At 43.0% G+C, this 22,100-nt stretch overlaps 2 protein-coding genes across 4 annotated transcripts; one reads left to right on the forward strand and one right to left on the reverse strand.

Annotated features, from left to right (window-relative positions):
- Nucleotides 1-127: 127 nt before the first annotated feature.
- On the reverse strand, nt 128-8,402 carry pdcd6 (programmed cell death 6). 2 transcript variants are annotated; one of them, XM_064941539.1, is made up of 6 exons: nt 8,217-8,402; nt 5,324-5,385; nt 2,661-2,705; nt 1,600-1,758; nt 1,123-1,232; nt 128-780 (listed from the first exon to the last, which is right to left on the reverse strand). In XM_064941539.1, the coding sequence occupies exons 1-6, from the start codon at nt 8,303-8,305 to the stop codon at nt 682-684; spliced, it is 564 nt and encodes a 187-aa protein (XP_064797611.1). In that variant the 5' UTR covers nt 8,306-8,402; the 3' UTR covers nt 128-681. The 2 variants fall into 2 exon arrangements, with proteins under 2 accessions (XP_064797611.1, XP_064797610.1); XM_064941538.1 differs by having other exon boundaries at nt 1,591-1,758.
- A 55-nt stretch (nt 8,403-8,457) lies between these two features.
- rec8b (REC8 meiotic recombination protein b) lies at nt 8,458-20,909 on the forward strand. 2 transcript variants are annotated; one of them, XM_064941536.1, is made up of 18 exons: nt 8,458-8,931; nt 9,120-9,188; nt 9,627-9,769; nt 10,413-10,488; nt 11,244-11,364; nt 11,607-11,682; nt 11,776-11,843; nt 12,044-12,122; nt 13,428-13,503; nt 13,637-13,853; nt 14,072-14,209; nt 14,476-14,548; nt 15,295-15,455; nt 16,904-16,955; nt 17,693-17,759; nt 19,489-19,605; nt 19,938-20,044; nt 20,190-20,909. In XM_064941536.1, the coding sequence occupies exons 1-18, from the start codon at nt 8,876-8,878 to the stop codon at nt 20,282-20,284; spliced, it is 1,791 nt and encodes a 596-aa protein (XP_064797608.1). In that variant the 5' UTR covers nt 8,458-8,875; the 3' UTR covers nt 20,285-20,909. The 2 variants fall into 2 exon arrangements, with proteins under 2 accessions (XP_064797608.1, XP_064797609.1); XM_064941537.1 differs by lacking the exon at nt 20,190-20,909 and having other exon boundaries at nt 19,489-19,574; nt 19,938-20,038.
- The last annotated feature ends 1,191 nt before the right edge of the window (nt 20,910-22,100 follow it).

The following is a 22,100-nucleotide window of genomic DNA, read 5'->3' on the forward strand; positions in this document are numbered from 1 at the left end:
AAATCATGACCATTTTATTTATCCATCTTCAGTCAATAATTGTATACAGTAACAATTTATACTATTGTGTCTGTCTACAGCAAACTATTAGGTCTTTCCACCACACATTAAATTCAGAGCTCACAACTTTTTTTCAGGTTTCTTTTTTAATATAAAAGAGGTTCCTCTTGCATTTATACAGTTTAAGGCATCATGCACACAAAAAAATAAACGATACAAAAGCGTACTCTTCTTCTACCTAAAATAATAACAGGCTAACTTTTTTATAGATTTGCTGGTTAAAAATATGTCTTTACAAATATGGCATTAGCTGGCATGTCAGTGAATCTAAAAGCAGGCTTTGTGCCCAACCATAACCTGCTTTCACAGTATTTGTAAACATGACTTCAGCAAAATAGATCTGAGATTAAGTGTGTATGCTTTGAACATTGGCAGAAGTCCCCCAGAAGCATGCGGTTATTTGTCCTAAATGATATGTACAATGCAGGTTTACCTTAAACACAGATATTCATTATTAAGATACGATTCAGACATTAAACAAACATTATGAACAATGACAGACAGAACATAATGTCTTTATATCCTATCCCAGAGTCCCAGTCATCTTGATCAAGGAAGACACGTGGAGGTGGGAAGGATTTGGCTTTGGCACAGTTGTGTCCAGTTGTGCTGTTGGATCTACTATACAACGTTGAAAACCATGGATAGATACTGTTCATAAGAAACCTGGATCCAGCCGTCTTGGTCTGTGTCGTACCTCCTGAACACGTCGGTCAACCTCTGAAAGTGACAAAGAACATTTTACAGTAGATCTTGACTTAGACATACTAGCCAGTACAGATGCCATTTTGGTAAATAAACATCAATGGCCTCTTTCCCAGTCACACATTAAGCCTAGTCCAGGACTAAAAAGCATTCTCAATTGAGATTCTACATTGAAAGAGTTTAGTCAAGGACTAGGCTTAATCTGTGTCTGAGAAACCAGCCCAAAATACCATACTGAGCCAACACAAAGTCCAATTTCAACATGGGCTGTATATACTGTACACACAATATTTTGACAAAACAATGTAGGCTACATAACCAGTGCTATGTGCACAGGAAGCCCAGTAGGACGGTTACCTGTAGAACGATACAACACTGGATGAAGTCATCAAAGGCCACTTGTCCCTTCCTCTGCCTGTCAAACTTCTCTATGAGAGTATTGTAGAACTGGTCAGAGAGACGATACCCTGAGGAGGACAGAGAATAGTCAACATCACAGAAACACATCTGTTCAACAACCCTTAACCAATTTGTAACATGCATAGGGCTTTCACCTGCTTACTTCACATACAGGACTAAGAACTACTACATTTCAATAAGGGTAGAAAACAACAACAACATGCATGCGAGGCGAACAATTAATATCGTCATGCATCTACACAACTATTTTGGCACATATCTTTATCCGGGCTCATGCATGTTGACCTTACTTGATCTTACAGAAAGGCATTAGAATATCAGATCTGACCTTGTGAACCACAGAAATGAATGTAACTGGTATAGCGGTTGGCCCGCCACCAATATGGTCAAATAGAGAAGGCATACTTTGCTCACCGAATCCAGTCAGTGCCTGCTTAAGCTCGTTCTTGTCGATGAAGCCCGAGTTGTCTCTGTCGTAGGTGCGGAAGATGTTCTGCCAGTCCGTGATGTACTTCCACACTCCGGCAAACTCGTTGAAGTTCACCCCTCCTTTGTTCTCCCTGTCAAACATGGCTGTAAGACGGAAGTCAATAGAGAAGATATGAGTGAGAGCAAGAGGTCTGTCCAGAAGGGTGCAATGTTACAAAACAATGTTCAGATAGAAATGCATTTTGTAGAATATGTATGTTTTTTCTGTCTTAGTTATATAGAATCAGGCACCATGTAAACTTTATTCATTATATTTCTCTCCTCAAAATTCTGAAATGTTACCACACTGAATAGACCCCTGAGAAACACCACCTAAGAAGAAGGGACAGCTGGGAAGTGTAGTTCAATGCTAGAAGGCATAACGTCAACACACTGGACTAAGGACTACCATAGCATCTGTTATGACACAGAGTTAAAGAAATCTTGCCCGTTTGAACTTTCCACTGCGGTTTAATCCAATTACATCCTAACAAAGTGCTTCATCGCATGGAAGGCCCAGGGCTGGTTGGCTGGATGGCCATTTGAATACAACTGATTTACTGTGTACAGTACAGTCAGAGTGGGAAGCAATGGTGGATTATTGAGATTCAAAATAATAGCACTAAATATAAAACTAGTTGTATCTTCTTAGTATATTTTTCTATTCATATTCAGGGACTAAAGCAGATTCCAGCTGGTGAAAGGGTAAGTGTGTAAGCCAATCAATAGTCAGTGGATGGTTATAGATAGATGCCTTAAGAAATAAAAAAACACCTCCTGTTTGTTAGAAAGAAATGCTCCTTATTCCCCCTTTTACCAATAGCTGCATGCTTCCACTTAACTGGGGAGACGGGTTGAAATGTGTCACTGTGCACCAACGTTAATGAAAAGGGTTGCTATGGGGATAACGTATAAAACAATGGTAGTACACCAGGTCAGAACAATATAGGCTTGTCATTGTGAAAGTTTGTTTGTGTGTCAAGGGTCAAAGAGGGACAAATACTCACATATGATTGATCGGACTGTCACTGGGTTGAAAGGTGTCCATGTACCTACAGAGAGAAGATAGTCATTGTTGTTCAACAATCTTTTCTCTAAGACATTCTGCCACAAAGTTAAATTGCACAGGACGGCTGTGCCAAGTTAATTAATACATTTGGACTTTAATGAACTAGGCTATTTATAACAGAACAAGAAGAAGAGGGAAATAGGCCAAGTAAAGAGTTAGGAGGGCTTAAGCAACCATTCTGTTCTTATCTTGGGTATTCTTTTTACCAAGCCAGTATTTTGGGTAACAGAGGAGAACTGCTGGAGATTTATCAGGGTTTCTTAAACCTTGCTGACTCACCATCTCAACCTTTTCACTCTCACTGCTCTGAGGGGGGAGAGAAAGCGATAGAGCGAGAGATAGAGGAGGCTTTGCAGTCCAGTAAAGTGAACCACTTTTCACATTAAGCCTTTCCTCTGCAACGACAAGCCTCGAACAGATGTCTCCCACTCAGGCCGCTCTACCTCCTTATTCCGACCTGGGCTAGTTTTACAGCTGGGTGGGACTGGCTGGGATTTGGTCTGGGCCAAGGAACAGACACGAAGTGTCTGGACTACACCCAGAACAGAGAGGAATGGTCAGGTCTCCAGCCAGACTCCCCATTCTCCAGCAGCTGTGAGGTCAACAACAGTGACCGGCCATGTCCGAGAGAGGTGCCCTGTCTGTTGGTCAAGCCCCCAGACGGGCACCACAGGAGTGTGCACGTGTTTGCGTGTGTGTCGAGGCTGCCCCCGCCCGGCCTGTGAGACAAAGCTTCCTCTGTCCAGCACACACACTGGACCTTCTCACTGCGCTGCCCAGTGCCCACTCATGACGAGGTTGGAGGAACAGGGAGTGGCACATGGAAGAAAAAAAAACAGGGTGACCGCAAAACTGCGCCCCACAGGAGAGGCTTAGTGAGAGCGCTCTAACACACATGCACACACCTGGAAAGGGCCTCACACAGGTTTGAATTCACACAGATACACACACTCATTCACTTATTACTAACTGCTCCAGGCAGGCTAAAACAGCATGTGCAAGGTTGAGCTCAACCTTGAGATAGAAAATGACCACCAGTTCCCCTCCCCTCACCCCTGTCCTACATGCAGTACAGGCAGGGTGCTGAGCAGGGACCCTCTTCTCCACAGATGCCAGACAGATGCCCCGTTGCTGTCAAAGCCATACATGATTGTTTTGTGTTATTATTCTTCCTTTTGAAAAATGTTCATGAGGCGATTCAGGAGTAGTCAATGCGGGAGTTTTTCCCATTAGTAGATGGGCCTATATTCCCTTGGCACGTAGATTTGCCATTGGAACTACTCAGCACAGTGAATGCAATGCTGCCGATTTCAGCAACTACTTGGCTGGTTGCTCCGAAAAAAATAAATAAAATCAAAGCACATTAATCTCAGTCGGGGAGGAGAAGCACATTTTGACAGGTGGTTGGTGCAGAGCGGGGGCTCAGAGGACCGTTAATATGGAGTGCTAGCTAAAAGACCCCGACACCTATAAAAGATTCCCTTTATTGATAGACTGGCGATGTACAACGGGGGCCATCTGTTTCTCATCAGGGAGCGGCACTGTCACAGGGTCTGATGGAGAGAGGACGTCAGCCCCGAGAGGACGAGCAACAGCTTATAGTGGTAACACTACACAGTCTGCCTGAGGGGAGGAGAGGGATATCAAGGGAAGGGGTGAGGGGAGAAGTGGGAAGACAGGAGGACAGGATCGATAAGAGAAGAGGAGAATGGAGAGGTGAAAAGAGCAGGGGGGGGGGGGGGGAATCAGGTAATGTGGAACAGAGGGGTCTGGGGGGGTGTCAGCGTGGTTTAGTGACAGCACCGTGGGCATGGTCAATGAAGTGCATGGCCGAGAACAGGGCACAGCTTGCATTCAGTCAGCAGCCTGCACACAGTCTCACTGGCCCAGCCAAATCATGACACAGCCCTACTAATGAACACGACTGGACTGACTGTGTGAACACTGCGCCTGCCTGCCTGCCTTCCACACAGCTTGGGTCATCAGTATTCTGAACCAGGGATACTACCAGATAACTGCTCCTTTCATCGCTCTTGGGCCTCAACACTTTTTCACAGTGTAAAAAAATAAAACTGTTTGAGAGAAGAATGTCCATTCAAACCCTTTCAAAACCCTTTCCACAGAGAGACCTTGACCAATTCAAAATGTTAAGGTACAGAATACACGTTTGTTGTAAAGATGATCCCAACGTCTGCTGTGCTGTACTCTAGTAACTAGCGCCCTAAGCTACAAAACACGATGTTCACTCATAGCGTTGATTCAATCATGAGCATATCTCGCCATCCAGCCCAGTGGAAAGACTGTCATGTTGTGCTTGTGGCGTTGGCTAAGCCACTCCGCTCTGTCATATCTCAACAACAAAAGGGTGTCGAGTTAATTATCAGGTGGCACATGTCGTCAGCCATTTCCTGTCTCATTCAGGAAGTACTTTCCCTTTGTCACCAGACAACCTTTCCATCTGTTTGAGGGAAAAACAAAACGTCTGTGTCAATTTCAAGTTCAGACCACCAACTCTCCTCAGCAAGCTTCTCTCTGTCCCTCGCCAGGTGTTGAAATGAGAGGAGGAGGTGTTGAGGTCTAGAGGAGAAGGAAGAGACGTACCGTTCGATAAGGCCTGCTGGAGCTCTGTGTCTGATATCACACAGCTCCTGTCCTTGTCCACTCTGGGGAGGAAACACACAATTAGATACAGATAGGCAGACTGTATCAAACACACAATGCAGCCCAGCTGAAACCCTACCGGCGCTACGCTGTAAGCCCCTTGTCAGGATCTAAACACTCCATTCAATGGGAGTGTGCGGGCTGGGCGAGGGACAGGACGATGACTTGTGGGGATGGTGGTCGTTTTACACTCGCCACCATCCCCAACATCACAGATCAGTGAAAAGTGAAACCAGAACTAGCCAACATGTTTGGCATGACAAGCATAGGAGTTGGGTACCGTTCAGCACAAACAGCTAATACTGTATATTGAGTGCAATGCCAAAGAAAGGAGACGTCAGACACTATCTTCATCAAGAGAAAATAGATTAGAGATGCAATAAACTTTTTTGCTTTGAATTTACAATACACATAAATATCTTATTGCATTCTATTATACAATCTCAGAACCCACTGCCTTTCAGTATAAAGCTATGCGTTAGGCCATCTGTTATAGAAGTGTAACATCACAAACTAATTAGCCTAATTTTTAAATCGTGTTCCAATTGAATAGTATTAGAATGGTACAGTCGTTCTGTTTAGACGTGGGAGACGTTTTGTGAGAGTTGAACATTAACACAACTTTGAGGCCTTTGCCTTCCAGTTCTGGAATAACCTCCTCTGTGAAATGTAGCACAATCCTCCAATGACTCACATGTTCCTTAGCAACCTCCCCAGACCAACCTACCAACAACACACCAACCCAACTGCAGGCCACATAGAAATACAAAACCTGACTTTCCATGAAGGCACGCTTTGTGACTTCCTCCAGAATGAAAGAAATGGAGTGCTTGGTCAGGCGGGGGATGTACCTAACCTTAACCAAACACTTTTAGAGTAGAGTCTGTGCTGTGCGTATGTGTGTCTCACTGCTCAATCTCACTTACTTTGTTACCCCTCCTCAGGTTTGACTTACCTCACTGGGTTTTACATAAAATTAGGTGAATTGAAAGTGCATCATTAAAATTGCTTTCCTTGGCCTGAAGCAGAACCATCGTCCCATTTTCTGAATGGTGCTCAGAACAAATCCCAAACATTAGTTGTACACATTAGTACTACAAGCAGCACAGCAGCCTTTGGAATCGTAACATTTCAACAGCCTGTCTCAGTTTTTCCTATGGAGCTATTCAAGTTATGACATGCCTGGCGGAACTTAGTTTTCCAGTCAAATGGTTTAGCAGCTTATCTCATGCTGGCTCTCATGGTAGGGGGAAGTGGAGGTAGCTCTTCTGAACACAAAGCCGATTTTCAGACAAAATTATCCTAAACTTTTGTTTACTGAAAATGGCAGACAGTGTAAGCAATTGTTTGTCTTGTCACGTATCAGATGTTGATCTATGCCTAGATGGATCCTTTGCTGTTCTACTCTAGGCTATGTATTTGGCTGTGTTTACACAGAGTCCAATTCTGATCCTTTTTTCACCAATGGGTCTTTTGACCAATCAGATCAGCTCTGGAAACAATCTGATGTGAAAAGTTCTGATGTGATTGGTCAAAAGATTAGAAGTGGGTAGCCTGTGTAAACTCAAGCCTTTTTGGCCTACATTTGACATGCCAGTGTAATGCCACATGACCATGGACTAGTGAGTTTTGTTTAGGTCTAGTGACTACTTGTTTGTCATGGGATCATGTCATGGAATCTAATGATGATATAGGCGGAGTGGAAAAGGATCATTCTATGACTCAAGCCTAACAAAATGCTAAGAAAAGCACCAGGTTGCTGGTGACTAATGGATTTCCACTTTGACAACTCGAGTCATATGACCCAGAGAGTTCCAGCCCCAGTGTGTTGCTTCAGCTCAGGCTTGGTACACCTCTGAAGAGTGGAGTGTGTGGAATACTAATAGACCGATAAGACCAAGTTTTCTAGGTTTTGCCTCCTTATAAATGATTCTCCAAAGTGTTTCGTGTTTTACAAAGTGTTTTGCTGCCTGCAGCATTTTAATGTTGTGAGAAAGCAGAGCACCATGGATCCTCTGCAGTATTACATAACTCAATACCAGGGACTAACATGAAGCCAGACATCTCACTCACTCCTTTCTTCTGGTTGTTAATATACAGTCAATGAACTAAGAAGACCAGGCCCAGCTGTTAACGCGTTGGTGAATATGGGAGAACCACCCATTTAACAGGCCAGTGACAATTTTTTCAGAAACGGTCATGAGTGGGACATCTTCATTTATCAACCATCTTCGTCAATACCACAGATGAGGGAAGATCTAATTTCCCATTTTTTCTACAACGTTTTGCCAGCTATTGTCAGTTTTAAGTAGTGGTAGATTGTCATGTCTGCTCTCTTGTCAGTCCTTGTAAAATAAAGTGTATTCAAAACTAATTTAATAGAATAACGGACCAACACAATAGAAACAGATAGATAGTAAATTATGAGATAATTTTAATTTACTAACGTTACATGACTGACATTGATCATATCTACGCCCTATACTGGTTGTAACTGGTAACTGTATAGAATTCAATTGAAAAACAAGGCATTGTATGTGTGTGGTAGGAAAATGTCATATGCAAAAGTAAATAGAAAACTGACAGGCAAAATAAATCCTGATATTTGAATTTCTTAAAGAAAAACAAAAAATAAGTCTGGCAAATGTAATCACCGAACCACGGCTATAATACTAAGACAAAAATAATAACTTTTTATGCATACCGAACATAAACTGCTATAGTATTATAATCTCTGCCCATTATGCCCTGTGGCAGCAGTTTTCAAAATGAAGCTCAAATCAATGCGGAGTACCGTTATTTCGATAGCCACGAAAGACGTCTTTCCACTCACCTCTGAAATATATTCCAAAGAAAACCTTGATCCGGCGCCGGTTGTTGTTGAGGTTGTCCTCTATACGGACTACCTGTATGATATGCCATTTTAAAAGCTTAATAATTGGTGTTGTGAAAAATATGTGTACCCAGTACTCGTTTCAATCTGACACTGACATTCTCCGCGCAGAGGCGTGGCATCTAACTCACCACTTCCCGTAAGAAAATGTGGAAACGTCATAGGGCTACCTCCTTAGTGGGTGACTCGAAATTGACTCCACTTTCACTCTTTTCACGCCACTTCAATACAAAGTGATTAACGTCGCAGGTTATGAGAGTAATAAAAAGTCACTTCGGTATCGAAGTGGCGTGAAAAGAGTTTCCCACTTCCACACGTTTTTGATTGATCTCTAGATGATCTCTAGATAAATGGCTCTGCTGTTTATCTTTTTGGACTACTGCACTCTCCATGATTGGTCAAAAACCTAAACGTCATCAAGCTAGCTACGTTTGGCGCGAATTTCGATAACGCTGCTCTCTGAGGAGAATCTGCCTGTAACGTTAGCTATCTAGCAGCTGACATCAACCTATTTATTGATCAACCTGATCTTTTTACGTTCTACACCAAGTTCTAGACACCAAATTGCAAAACAGTATTTCTGCATGAATTGAGGAAAGATGTTTTACTATCCAAACGTTCTTCAAAGGCACACCGGTTGCTTTTCCACTATTTGGTGAGTTGCTCTCTAGCATTAGCTAGCTAGCTAGCTAGCTAATATTAGCTAGGCTAGCATCCTCTTAGGCTGAGTTTAATATTTTGTAGCTTGTGAATCTCACTCAATGTAATGTGAGTATGCCATCATCATCATCAGTGACCTTTCCGTTTCTGGTATTGTCATGCTGTTTTGTTTCTGTGTTTTAGGTTGGCAGCCACCAAAGGGATCAGGATAACACGCAGAGAGCTTCTGAGGGTCAACGTTGGGCGGACATGGTAACCACAATCCTTCTCCCTTTCTATGTCTGAGGGAAAATATTATGTCAAGTGATCAACCCATGGTCCCTGCTTAGCTAGTCCCTGCCCCAGTATCTCTGCGTTAGAGATGTCAACTATGAAGTGTCTCCTCCCTAACACCCATGAAGCTCTGATTCAAACTCCCACACATTAACGTTATAATGTAAAAATGTATTTTAAAAACTCTCAAAATATGGTGTTTCGCTGAGAAACTATCTTAACTTTCTCCTGTTACATCTGGAGACACCAGAGGAGACACATTGACATCTCTAACACAGAGATACTGGGGCAGCTACTCCCTTACTAATTTCTGTCCTGATGAAACATGTCCCTATTTTGTGCCATGGCCATACACATCATTTGTGAATGTGATAGTAATCTGATGTCAATCATGTAGCTATGGTGGTGTATTTGCAGTGAGGACATCATGGATTACGTGACGGTCCAGGTGGCTCCACTCTGCCCTGGTCTCCCTCGGCCTCGCTTCTCCCTCTACCTGTCCTCCCAGCTGCAGTATGGGGTGGTTATCGTCTACCACCGGCAGTGTGGTTTCCTTCTGGGTGAGAGAGAGGGGAAGGGTTAAAATGAAGGGCATCCAGAGATTACAGACTAACGCCATGTAAAGAGATGCTTGTCGAAATAGGCCGGTAATCAGAGACACTAAATCAGGTCTAATGGCAAGACAAGCTACAGGACCAAGGACACTGATTGAACTGAAATGCAGCCTACCGGTTACTCTCCATCCATACACATTCATTGATACAACCTGAGACAATAAAGTATACAACCACATTGTTGCTAGAGGTCGATATGAATGATTACGCTTAGCTGTACTCACTTATCATAACAAGCAACTCGATAGTCTGATATAGCCTCCTAAGCAGCCAGACATAAATCATGCTAACAGATACACAGATCCACTATCATATCGTGTTCGGGGTCACCAGCTTGTACAGAACCACGTGTTCAGAACCGCAGCTGTCCAGTCAGGAGGATGTATTTGTATGCATGCATGCCATGGCAGGTAGCCTAGCGGTTAAGAGCGTTGGACCAGTAATAGAAAGGTTGCTGGTTTGAATCCCAGAGCCAACTATGTGAAACATCTGTTTAAGTGCCCTTGAGCAAGGCACATAACCCTAATTGCTTATGGATAAGAATGTCTGCTAAATTACCTCACCGCAAACTTTTTCTCCTTCCTTTTAGAGGAGATCCAGCAGACCATTGAGCGCCTGGTACGCTCTGAGAGACACGCACGCATCGACCTGGCTGACCCTGACAGGTGAAAAAACACACAAACCGTTACCCGTATGTCCCATACACACATGCCCCCTTGAGTTGTCAGATATAACTGTCACACATACACTGAGTGTACAAAACATTAAGAACACCTTCCTAATATTTAGTTGCACCCCTTTTGCCCTCAGAAAACCTCAATTTGTTGGGGCGTGTCAAGAGTTCCACGGGGATGCTGGCCCATGTTGACTCTCACAGTTGTGTCTAGTTGGCTGGATGTCCTTTGGGTGTTCGATCATTCTTGATACACACAGGAAACTGTTGAGTGTGAAAAACCCAGTAGCGTTGCATTTCTTGACACACCGGTGCGCCTGGTGCCTACTACCATACCCCGTTCAAAGGAACTTCAATCAGTGTAGATGAAGGGGAGGAGACACTAAAAAGGAGTTTTAATCCTTGAGACAATTGAGACATGGATTAAGTATTTGTGCAATTCAGAGGGTGAATGGGCATGACAAAAGATTTAAGTGGATTTAACAAATTACATCAATAAGGGATCATAGCTTTCAGCTGGATTCACCCAGTCAGTCTATGTAATGGAAAGAGCAGGTGTTCCTAATGTTTTGTACACTCCGTGTATATTGACAATAATGGATTGGACTTATGTACTGTTTTTTTTATTAGGTAAAAAAGGTACTGTACATTGTATGGCATTCACCACCAATGTGTTGCCTGGGTGATTCATGTCAGCCGGTTTGTAGCCATGTTGTAGTAATAACATTAGCACCCTTCCCTCCCCAGACAAGCCCCAAATGTCCCAGACTCCCTGTTCCTGCTGGAGGAGGCCGAGGGGGCACAGGACCCCTTCTTTGGGGTGATGGGCTTTGAGCACCTGCTGCCTAGTCCCTATAGGATCCCTCAGGTATACAACCATTTCTACACAATTTTTACCTAGTTAACACATTTCCAACGGTATGTTACTACAAAAATGTGTAACCCCCATACGACCACAGTCAATTCCTATGTACACACAGTACACAAAAAACCTTTTCAAGACACACATTTAACTTTACCCTCATTGAGTCACCTTGTGAGTTGATAATGCATTTATTGATTGAACACCGTTCTAACAACACTCCCTCTGTGTGTCTCGTTCATTCCCAGCCATGGCAGCTGATGGAGAGCATGACTCCAGAGCGCCCCATAGGGGCCCGTCCTGGAACTGCACCAGAGGACGGAGGTGAGACTGAGTGACAGTCTTATTTGGGATGAAAAATTCTCAGCAACAAATCTGCATTACTAATGTTTGTTGCCCTCTGTCTCTCACTCTCAGGTTTCAAATCCCCTCCTGATGCCATTACCCTGAAAGAGAAGGAGCAGCTTGGCATCGTTGCTGCTGAGGTGACCTGAATATAGTGTTGTAATATACTGATAAAAGGACATAGAAAGGCTATTGTGTATATTTATAAACTTTTACTCACTTTGCCTATTAAGAGACCATGTGAACACAACAAGGAATTTGGATCCAAAAAGATCTTTCCTGAGCTCTCAATCGTTCCTGAAGTTGAACTCTGTCTCCCTCTGCCCTTCTCTCCATAAAGTTTGAAGGAGCTGAGCTTCCTGAAGCCACTGGCAAAGAGATTGACATGCTTCTGGAGCAGCAAGACCAATTCCATGACGGTGAGAGAAGAGAGGGAGAGTAAAGAACAGAGCCCTGCACATGCCTGCAAGGCCCAATTGTTTCTGCCAAATTGAAGGCCTTGCCGAACCTGAAATCAGAAATAGCTTCCTTCATTATTATCCATTAGCTGCTGGTCTCTGTCTGTCCTCCCCTCCCTGGGCTAGTGGTGCGTGTTTCAGCAGTTTATTCACCTGCACCTACCTGCAGTTGCTAATAACACGTCCACAACCGCCCGACGACACAGTGCCCTCAGAAAGTATTCACACCCCTTGACTTTTTCCACATTTTGTTGTGTTACAGCCTGAACATTTCAAATTGATACAATTTAGAGTTTTTGGTCACTGGCCTACACACAATAAATACCCCATAATGTCAAAGTAGAATTATCTTATTTGACATTTTTACAAATTAATCAAAAATGAAAAGCTGAAATGTCTTGAGTCAATAAGTATTCAACCCCTTTGTTTTGGCAAACCTAAATAAGTTCAGGAGTAAAAATGTGCTTAACGAGTCACATAGGTTGCATGGACTCACTCTGCAATAATAGTGTTTAGCCACAAAAGACCAGGGAGTTTTTTTAATGCCTCGCAAAGAAGGGCACTTATTGGTAGGGAGATATAACGCTATACCGGTCCATTAACCAGATTGGTGCACATTCAACAAATATGATTTAACAAAGTGGATATTCGTCAAATCTGTCATGATTTATGTATTGTAACAGGCCCACAATGTGGTAACTTAAGTCCAATTTGGATATATTTGGCTGTTTTCGATGCTGGTTAGCATAGCTAGATTTTTTACCTCCATATGAAATACACATATAAACAATAGACTAAATGTAGGCACATTTTGCTTGGGGGCAATGAGGATATTCAAGATCTTTTCCCCACGTGTTTCCATGGCAATTATATTCTGTTGGTCAAGTTTGATTTACCTTTTTACCTCATCAATCACTACCCTGCATCCGCTCTGCTGCTAGTCTGCCTGTATAGTATCCATAGCAACGGCTCCGCTTTGGGCTGCTCAATGACGAGATGCAAAAGAGCAGTTAGCGAGCTACTTTTCATCACTTTAAACTCCGGAACATTCTTATTTTCCGTTAAATAATCTCTCGTCGACTCGGACAATGGTCACCACGTTATGGTCTTAGTAAGATATGAGATAGGCTACTGTGCAACAGCATGAGCAAATTGCTTAGCCCGTACCCTAGTAATTGATGAAAAAACAGGCCTTTGTAACATATTAGGACCCATAAGACCGATAATGAAAGAGAAATAAGTGGCGTGTGTGTGTGTGTTGTACAGAGCTAGAAGAGAGGGAAAGGGAGAGAGAGGGAGAGAGAACCAGGGACATGGAGTCAGGCATGACCTCCATTGACCAGTAAGTTATATGGAATAATCATGTTTTCTGACAGGGCAGGTCACCTTGATCTTCTATTATCTTCCCATGTCTTTTTTTAAACGTACTCTTTGTTGTATTGTTTTTCTTTCTCTCTGTGTGTGTGTGTCTCTAGGCTGAAGGTGTCGGTGGTGGTGGGGGACAGTGTGTGGCTGCTGGACGAGGAGACCGGCCTGCCCATGGAGGTGCCGTTAGAGGTCATTCCCATGGAGATGACCCCCCCTCCTCAGGTGGCCATGCCCTCTGCCCCAGACACCTCCGAGAGAGCGGGGGAGTCAGCAAGTCAGTCAGAGAGGGGGACGGAGAAAGCGGCAGAAAGTTCCTGTGGCGAGGTTTGTGTGTGTGTGTGTTCACACTGTTCTGTGTGTGACTCATCATGAGGACTCAGGAATCCAAGCATCCGTATGAACAAGATATTTCTGTCCTATATTTTCTCCTGCCAAATGTGTGGGTGTGTACAGGCTCCTCTCAGTTTGATCTATCCATAACCCTCCCATCTGCTCTCTTCCTCTCTTTTCTTGCCTCTCTCATCCCTCTCTCATCATCCCAGCTCCCCCATATAGATGCTCCTCCTCCTATGAGGCGGGGTCGCAGGCGCCAGCTCATCTTTGCAGACCCTCAGGTGCAGATCTCCCAGGATACCATGCGGGTGCAGATCGAGGACACTAAGGCTGAGACTCTGCTCCTGGTAAAACTCAAGCCTTCCACTACTTATCCTTCACTAATCTTACCAGAGTTGTGTTCATTAGGGCATGCAACAGTAACGTTTTAAAGGGTTTGCAACTGGAAACACAAATGTAAGTTTCTTATTGGACAGGTCCAGGTAGTCCCTCCCTGTTTCAGTGGGTTTTCTTCCATTTGGTGCCTAATGAACACCACCCACATCAGTGATTACTTCAAAGAAAATAAGGATATAATCGTATTCTCATTGCTTTGTCTGTGCCTCTTCCTCAGTCTCAGGTGCTGATAAACTTTCCTGCCCAGAAGAAGCTCCTCCCAGCAGAGCTCTACACTGCCCCTTCTGGCTGTGAGTATATGACTCCTTTCCTGAGATAGTCCTATCTGACCAGAGTAGATGGTAGTAATATGGTCATTTAGTATATGTTTTGATTCAGCCAGCAACATACCACCCTGCATACCACTGCTTGCTTACTTCTGAAGCTAAGCAGGGTTGGTCCTGGTCAGTTCCTGGATGGGAGACCAGATGCTGCTGGAAGTGGTGTTGGAGGGCCAGGAAGAGGCCCTCTTTCATCTGGTCTAAAAAATATCCCAATGTCCTAGGGCAGTGATTGTGGACACTGCCCTGTGTAGGGTGCCGTCTTTCGGATGGGACGTTAAACGGGTGTCCTGACTCTCTGAGGTCATTAAAGATCCCGATGCACTTATTGTAAGAGTAGGGGTGTTAACCCCGGTGTCCTGGATAAATTCCCAATCTGGCCCTCAAACCATCACAGTCACCTAATAATTCCCAGTTTACAATTGGCTCATTCATCCCCCTCCTCTCCCCTGTAACTATTCCCCAGGTCGTTGCTGCAAATGAGAACGTGTTCAGTCAACTTACCTGGTAAAATAAGATATTTTTTTTTAATCTAAGCAACTCATAGTTCTTATATAGTAGTACAGTATGTGTATGAATCCAATGTAGCAATCAAACCCATAACCTGGATGTTGCCAGCACCTTGCTCCAACCAACCGAACCACCTCACAACTGCCACACCTTGAGGTTATAATGATGATTTCACTGAGTCTTTTCTCTCTCTATCCTCGACGCAGCTCTCCTGCACCCTGACCTCCTGTTGCTATGGAAACAGTGCGCCGTCCTCACTACGCTTCCTCGCACCGGGGAGAGAGGCAGTGAGGAGGAGGGCAGCTCCGAGATGGAGAGAGTGAGGATAGAGGTGGAGAGGAAGAGGATGGACTCTAGCATGCGAGAGGTGAGCAGATCTATAGTACCAGTCAAAAGTTTGGAGGCGCCGACTTATTCCAGGGTTTTTCTTCTATTTTCTGCATTGTAAAATAATAGTGAAGACATCAAAAATATGAAATAACACATGGAATCATATAGTAACCAAATAATCGTTCTAAATATTGAGTCTTCAAAGTAGCCACCCTTTGCCTTGATGACAGCTTTGCACACTCTTGGCATTCTCTCAACCAGCTTCATGAGGTAGTTCTCCGGAATAGATTTCAATTAACAGGTGTGCCTTGTTAAAAGTGGAATTTCTTTCCTCAATGCATTTAGGCTCTTAATTTGTGTTGTGGCAAGGTAGGTCGGTATACAGACGATAGCCCTGTATGGTAAAATACCAACTCCATATTATGTCAAGGACAGCTCAAATAAGCAAAGAGAAACAACAGTCCATCATTACTTTAAGACAAGTGCAGCAAAAACGATCAAGCTCTATGATGAAACTGGCTCTCATGAGGACCGCCACAAGAAAGGAAGACCAAGTTACCTCTGCTGCAGAGGATAAGTTCATTGGAGTTACCAGTCTCAGAAATTGCAGCCCAAATAAATGCTTCATAGTTCAAGTAACAGACACATCTCAACATCAGCTTTTCAGAGGAGACTGTGTGAATCAGGCCTTCATGGTCGAATTGCTGCAAAGAAACCACTACTAAAGGACACCAATAATAAGAAGAGACTTACTTGGGCCTAGAAACATGAGCAATGGACATTAGACCGGTGGACTGATGAGTCGAAATTTGAGATTTTTGGTTCCAACCGCCATGTCTTTGTGAAACGCAGAGTAAGTGAACGGATGATCTCTGCATGTGTAGTTCCCACCGTGACGCATGGAGGAGGTGGTGTGATGGTGCTTTGCTGGTGACACTGATTTATTTAGAATTTAAGGCACACTTAAACAACATGGCAACCACAGCATTCTGCAGTGATACGCCATCCCATCTGGTTTGCGCTAGGTGGAACTATTAATTTGTTTTTCAACAGGACAATGACCCAACACACCTCCAGACTGTGTAAGGGCTATTTGACCAAGAAGGAGAGTGATGGAGTGCTGCATCAGATGACCTGGCCTCCACAATCACTCAGACCTCAACCCAATTGAGATAGTTTGGGATGAGTTGGACTGTAGGGTGAAGTTTGACACCATATTCTTCTAAATTACCAATGCCGCCAGGGGACACTTGAGCAGGACATTTGTAAGCAGTAATTTACATAATAAAGACTTATGGGTGAATTCAAATGTGCCCAAGGGAGAAGTTGAATAAGACAGTGAATACTGTTAATAATATCTCAAATGACTCAGAGAGCCTGGAATAACAGCATCTAGTCTACACTGCTTTGTTTTTCATGTATACAGACCATTCAGAAATGTCTGAAGTCTAGATGACTGTCTTCTCTTTCCTCTTGTATCCCCAGATCCCACGAGAGTTGCTGAAATCAGGAGGAACAGCCCCATCTGAAGCATCAGGTCAGACATTGTTTTCCTGTCAGTTACTTGAAATTATAAAATGACGCCCACAGAACTAGATTCTACTTCTATGATGATGCCATTGAAATGTACATACAATCATTTTACCGCAGTAGTGTAAAGTACATAAGTAAAAAAAATACTTTAAAGTACTACTTAAGTAGTTTTTTGGGGGGTATCTGTACTTTATTTTACTATTTATATTTTTTTACAACTTTTACTTCACTACATTTTCCCTAAGACCCAAATGTACTCATTTTGTTACATTTTGAATGCTTAGCAGAACAGGAAAATTGTCCAATTCACACACTTATCAAGAGAGCATCCCTGGTCATCTCTACTGCCTCTGATCTAGCAGACTCACTAAACATAAATGCTTCTTTAGTAAATTATGCCTGAGTGTTGGAGTGTGCCCCTGGGTATTTGTGTGTGTGTGTATATATATTTAAAAAAAATTGTGCAATCTGGTTTGCTTAATATAAAGACTTAAAAATTATTTATACTTTTACTTGTGATACTTAAGTATACTTTAGCAATTACATTTACATTTGATACTTAAGTGTATTTAAAACCAAATACTTTTAGACTTTTACTCAAGTTGTATAGTACTGGGTGACTTTGACTTGAGTCATTTTCTATTAAGGTATCTTTACTTTTTCTCAAGTATGACAATTGGGTACTTTTTCCACCACTGCTTTACTGTTGCATTTTGATATCTGTTTGTGTTGTGTTTTCAGCCGAGGTTCTTCTAGACGTGTCCAGAGAGGACAAATCCCTCGAGCAGATCACCCCTGGCAGCAGATGGTGATATATGTATTTTTATATATATGTATGTGTGTGTATATACAGTGGGGAGAACAAGTATTTGATACACTGCCGATTTTGCAGGTTTTCCTACTTACAAAGCATGTAGAGGTCTGTAATTGTTAAAATCCAGAAAATCATATTGTATGATTTTTAAGTAATTCATTTGCATTTTATTGCATGATATTTGATAACCTACCAACCAGTAAGAATTCCGGCTCTCACAGACCTGTTAGTTTTTATTTAAGAAGCCCTCCTGTTCTCCACTCATTACCTGTATCTGTTTGAACTCGTTACCTGTATAAAAGACACCTGTCCACACACTCAATCAAACAGACTCCAACCTCTCCACAATGGCCAAGACCAGAGAGCTGTGTAAGGACATCGGGGTTAAATTGTAGACCTGCACAAGGCTGGGATGGGCTACAGGACAATAGGCAAGCAGCTTGGTGAGAAGGCAACACTGTTGGTGCAATTATTAGAAAATGGAAGAAGTTCAAGATGACGGTCAATCACCCTCGGTCTGGGGCTCCATGCAAGATCTCACCTCATGGGGCATCAATGATCAGGAGGAAGGTGATGGATCAGCCCAGAACTACACGGCAGGATCTGGTCAATTACCTGAAGAGAGCTGGGACCACAGTCTCAAAGAAAACCATTAGTAACACACTACACCGTCATGGATTAAAATCCTGCAGCGCACGCAAGGTCCCCCTGCTCAAGCCAGTGCATGTCCAGGCCCGTCTGAAGTTTACCAATTACCATCTGGATGATCTAGAGGAGGAATGGGAGAAGGTCATGTGGTCTGATGAGACAAAAATAGAGCTTTTTGGTCTAAACGCCACTCGCTGTGTTTGGAGGAAGAAGAATGAGTACAACCCCAAGAACACCATTCCAACCGTGAAGCATTGAGTTGGAAACATCATTCTTTGGGAATGCTTTTCTGCAAAGGGGACAGGACGACTGCACCGTATTGGGGCCATGTATTGCGAGATCTTGGCCAACAACCTCCTTCCCTCAGTAAGAGCATTGAAGATGGGTCGTGGCTGGGTCTTCCAGCATGACAACGACCCGAAACACACAGCCAGGGCAACTAAGGAGTGGCTCCGTAAGAAGCATCTCAAGGTCCTGGAGTGGCCTAGCCAGTCTCCAGACCTGAACCCAATAGAACATCTTTGGAGGGAGCTGAAAGTCCGTATTGTCCAGCGACAGCCCCGAAACCTGAAGGATCTGGAGAAGGTCTGTATGTGGGCCAAAATCCCGGCTGCAGTGTGTGCAAACCTGGTCAAGAACTACAGGAAACGTATGATCTCTGTAATTGCAAACAAAGGTTTCTGTACCAAATATTAAGTTCTGCTTTTCTGATGTATCACATACTTATGTCATGCAATAAAATGCAAATTAATTACTTAAAAATCAGTGTGATTTTCTGGATTTTTGTTTTAGATTCCGTGTCTCACAATTGAAGTGTATCTATGATAAAAATTAGACCTCTACATGCTTTGTAAGTATGAAAATAGGCAGTGTATCAAATACTTATTCTCCCCACTGTATGTATTTTTGTGTGTGTGTGTAGTGTGTGTGTGTAAACATACATATGTGAGTTAGTGAGAGAAAAAATAAGAGGATATATAGTTGTATCATTATGTAGTTGTCCTGGTTGGCTAGCGCTGAGACTTTGCCCATTTCTATCCATAAGTGTCACTTTTAACTAATACTGACTGTTCAGGTCTCCTATGGAAGAAGCCCCAGTGCCTATGGAGGCTATAGAAGAGGAACATGTGGCTCTACCAGACCGAGAAGAGAAGACCGAAGGTAGAGGGGTCACTGCCGAGGGCCTGTTGAGGTGTAGTATTACTAATCACCCATCTATCTATATTCTAACATTTACATTTGAGTCATTTAGCAGACACACATATCCAAAGCAACCTAGCGTTAGTGCATTCATCTTAAGATAGCTAGGTGGGACAACCACATATCACAGTCATAGTAAGTGGGGGGTTTGTCAAGTGCAATTGTGTTGGTTCAGGAATTTGATGGCAAAAGTGGGGAGGCTAGCCAACAGCTTCTAACTCAGTCATTACTGCACTACTATTCTACTTTATATCTATTCTCTCTAACTGTGAAACTCTGGGCAGTGTTTTTCACATGGCTATCATCTTCCTCTGCTCCTTTCAGTGTGGTGTCCTCGTACCTCCTGAGGTTTGGGAAAGTCACCTTTTACTCTCTGTTGCCCCTGGAGGCAGACCGCACTACTGCAGCCCACATTCTCTCCAAACTGCTAGGTGAGAGCTGACAGAGAACAGAGGAAAAATGGATATCACTTGTGGGGCTATATGCATGTATGCATTCCAATATTGTTTTACTTAACTAACAACATGCAGGTATTTTGTGTGTTGTGTTGTGTTGTGTTCTGTTGTGATGGTCCAGAGCTGGTGTCTGCTGGGGACCTGGCTGTATGTCAGGCTGAACCCTACAGCCCCATCACAGTCATCCCTGGACCACTCAGCACCGTGCAGGCCTGAGGAACAGAGGATGTCTCCACCAGCGTTTGACTTGGACAGGATTTCACCGCAGCTGAGTACTGGCACCTCAAATGTTCTACTGCTTAAGCTCCTGTTCCTCTTATGGAATATTAGCTTAAAAAGTATTGTGGAACTCCTGCACCTAATTATAAACAGTACCAGCACCGGCACCTATTTCAGTCCAAGTTAAGCAGTGGTCTCCACACACACGGGATGTGTGCGGCCATACTTTTAAGAGTAATAATGTTCATGTCCCAAATATCGTTCATACGAGATCATCACCTCAAACTGATTTGTAGGACACACCCAAAACGATGACCTCTTGGAGTTACCATTTTTTGTAACCTTTATAAGTGAAACCTTTTTATAAGAAGTGAAATTACTGAAGGGAAAAGCTTTTTTATGCAAAGTTGGTATTTTTTAAATTAATCTATTGAATAGCGTATTTATTATTCAGATATTTTTATACTAATTTGTCAACCGTCATACAAATTGATATTGTTGACAAAGTTTTTGTTTAACCTTTGGTGGTTTTTGTATCTTATCAATTGTGGTATGATGTTGCACTGTTCTTACGTTGAAGCATTCATTCAATGTATTTTTTAAATAAAATGCATGTTTACTCAATTAATAAGCCTCAAATGTAATTCTATCAAGTTAAAATGGTGCCATTATCTCCCAGTCATTTGGGATCTACTCAATAGATAGTGTTGTCCAACGTGGACTCAATTTAAGACCACATCTGAGATATGAAAACATCTGACTAACTTTGATTTGGGGATGAACTATCCCTTTAAATGTGTGGTCAATCAATGGTATTACAGTGGTATAGCCTTGTAGTTTGCTACACTGATGATTTTGAGGAATAGGCTGCAGGGCACAATAGGGGGCAGTAGAGGATCATGAACAAGTCAGTCACCAACTCACCAGCAGAGGTCTGCTCTGGACTATGACCTCATCGCACTCTCCTGGATTGAAGTCATTGTGCCTAGCTGGCATAATAATCATATCTGATCTCATGGCTGAATTACTCAATACAATTAACTGTTGGTTACAAGGAGAGGGAGTTGTGCAGCCTGTATCACACAGCACAAGTCTGTAGCCTCAGGCTGCAATATGCAAAAGAGGCAGAGGTCAATGCTGTGGTATACAGGTTAATGGTGACCTCCGCCTGTTTCTCTGCTGAATGCAGACCAGACCAGAATATGCGTGACTGAGTGTCCATGTTTGGAGAGCGAAGGCATGGCTGCTGGGCCAGATATGTTTCATGTTCTAGCTCTGAACTAAGGAAACTGACATTACCAGTGTAAACCTTTAACCAAGATAAGTGGTTCCTTTATTTTACTACTTGTTTTTTTAGATAATTTACCATTTATTTTCCATATTCAAAGGTGTTGGGTTAAATGCTGAAGACATTTCAGTTGAATGCATTCCGTTGTACAACTGACTAGATATCCCCATCTCTTCCTGCTAAGGCCAAAGGTAGATGTCACTGCACTGTGCAACATACCCACTGACCAGTACCCACAACATCAATGATCAACTCTGCCATTGTCACTTCAGAGGGCAGGGCACTGAAATGCATCAGAAATTAATCTCGGAAATGCCTTGACATTGGAAAACAATTATATCCATCTGTTGGGTTGTTGGTGTGGTAACTAGGTGATAGATTTGTTGTGAAACCCTGGTATGTCGCATGAGTGTTAGTCCCCATTGCTGTACTGGGGACAGAACACACACATGCATAAGAATTATCAGCGGGAACAATTTAACGCTTTTTTTCATGCTTACAATGTGACACCACACTGCCAATATT

The sequence above is a fragment of the Oncorhynchus masou genome, chromosome 28 (assembly GCF_036934945.1).
Source record: "Oncorhynchus masou masou isolate Uvic2021 chromosome 28, UVic_Omas_1.1, whole genome shotgun sequence".
NCBI classification, from domain to species: Eukaryota; Metazoa; Chordata; class Actinopteri; order Salmoniformes; family Salmonidae; genus Oncorhynchus; species Oncorhynchus masou.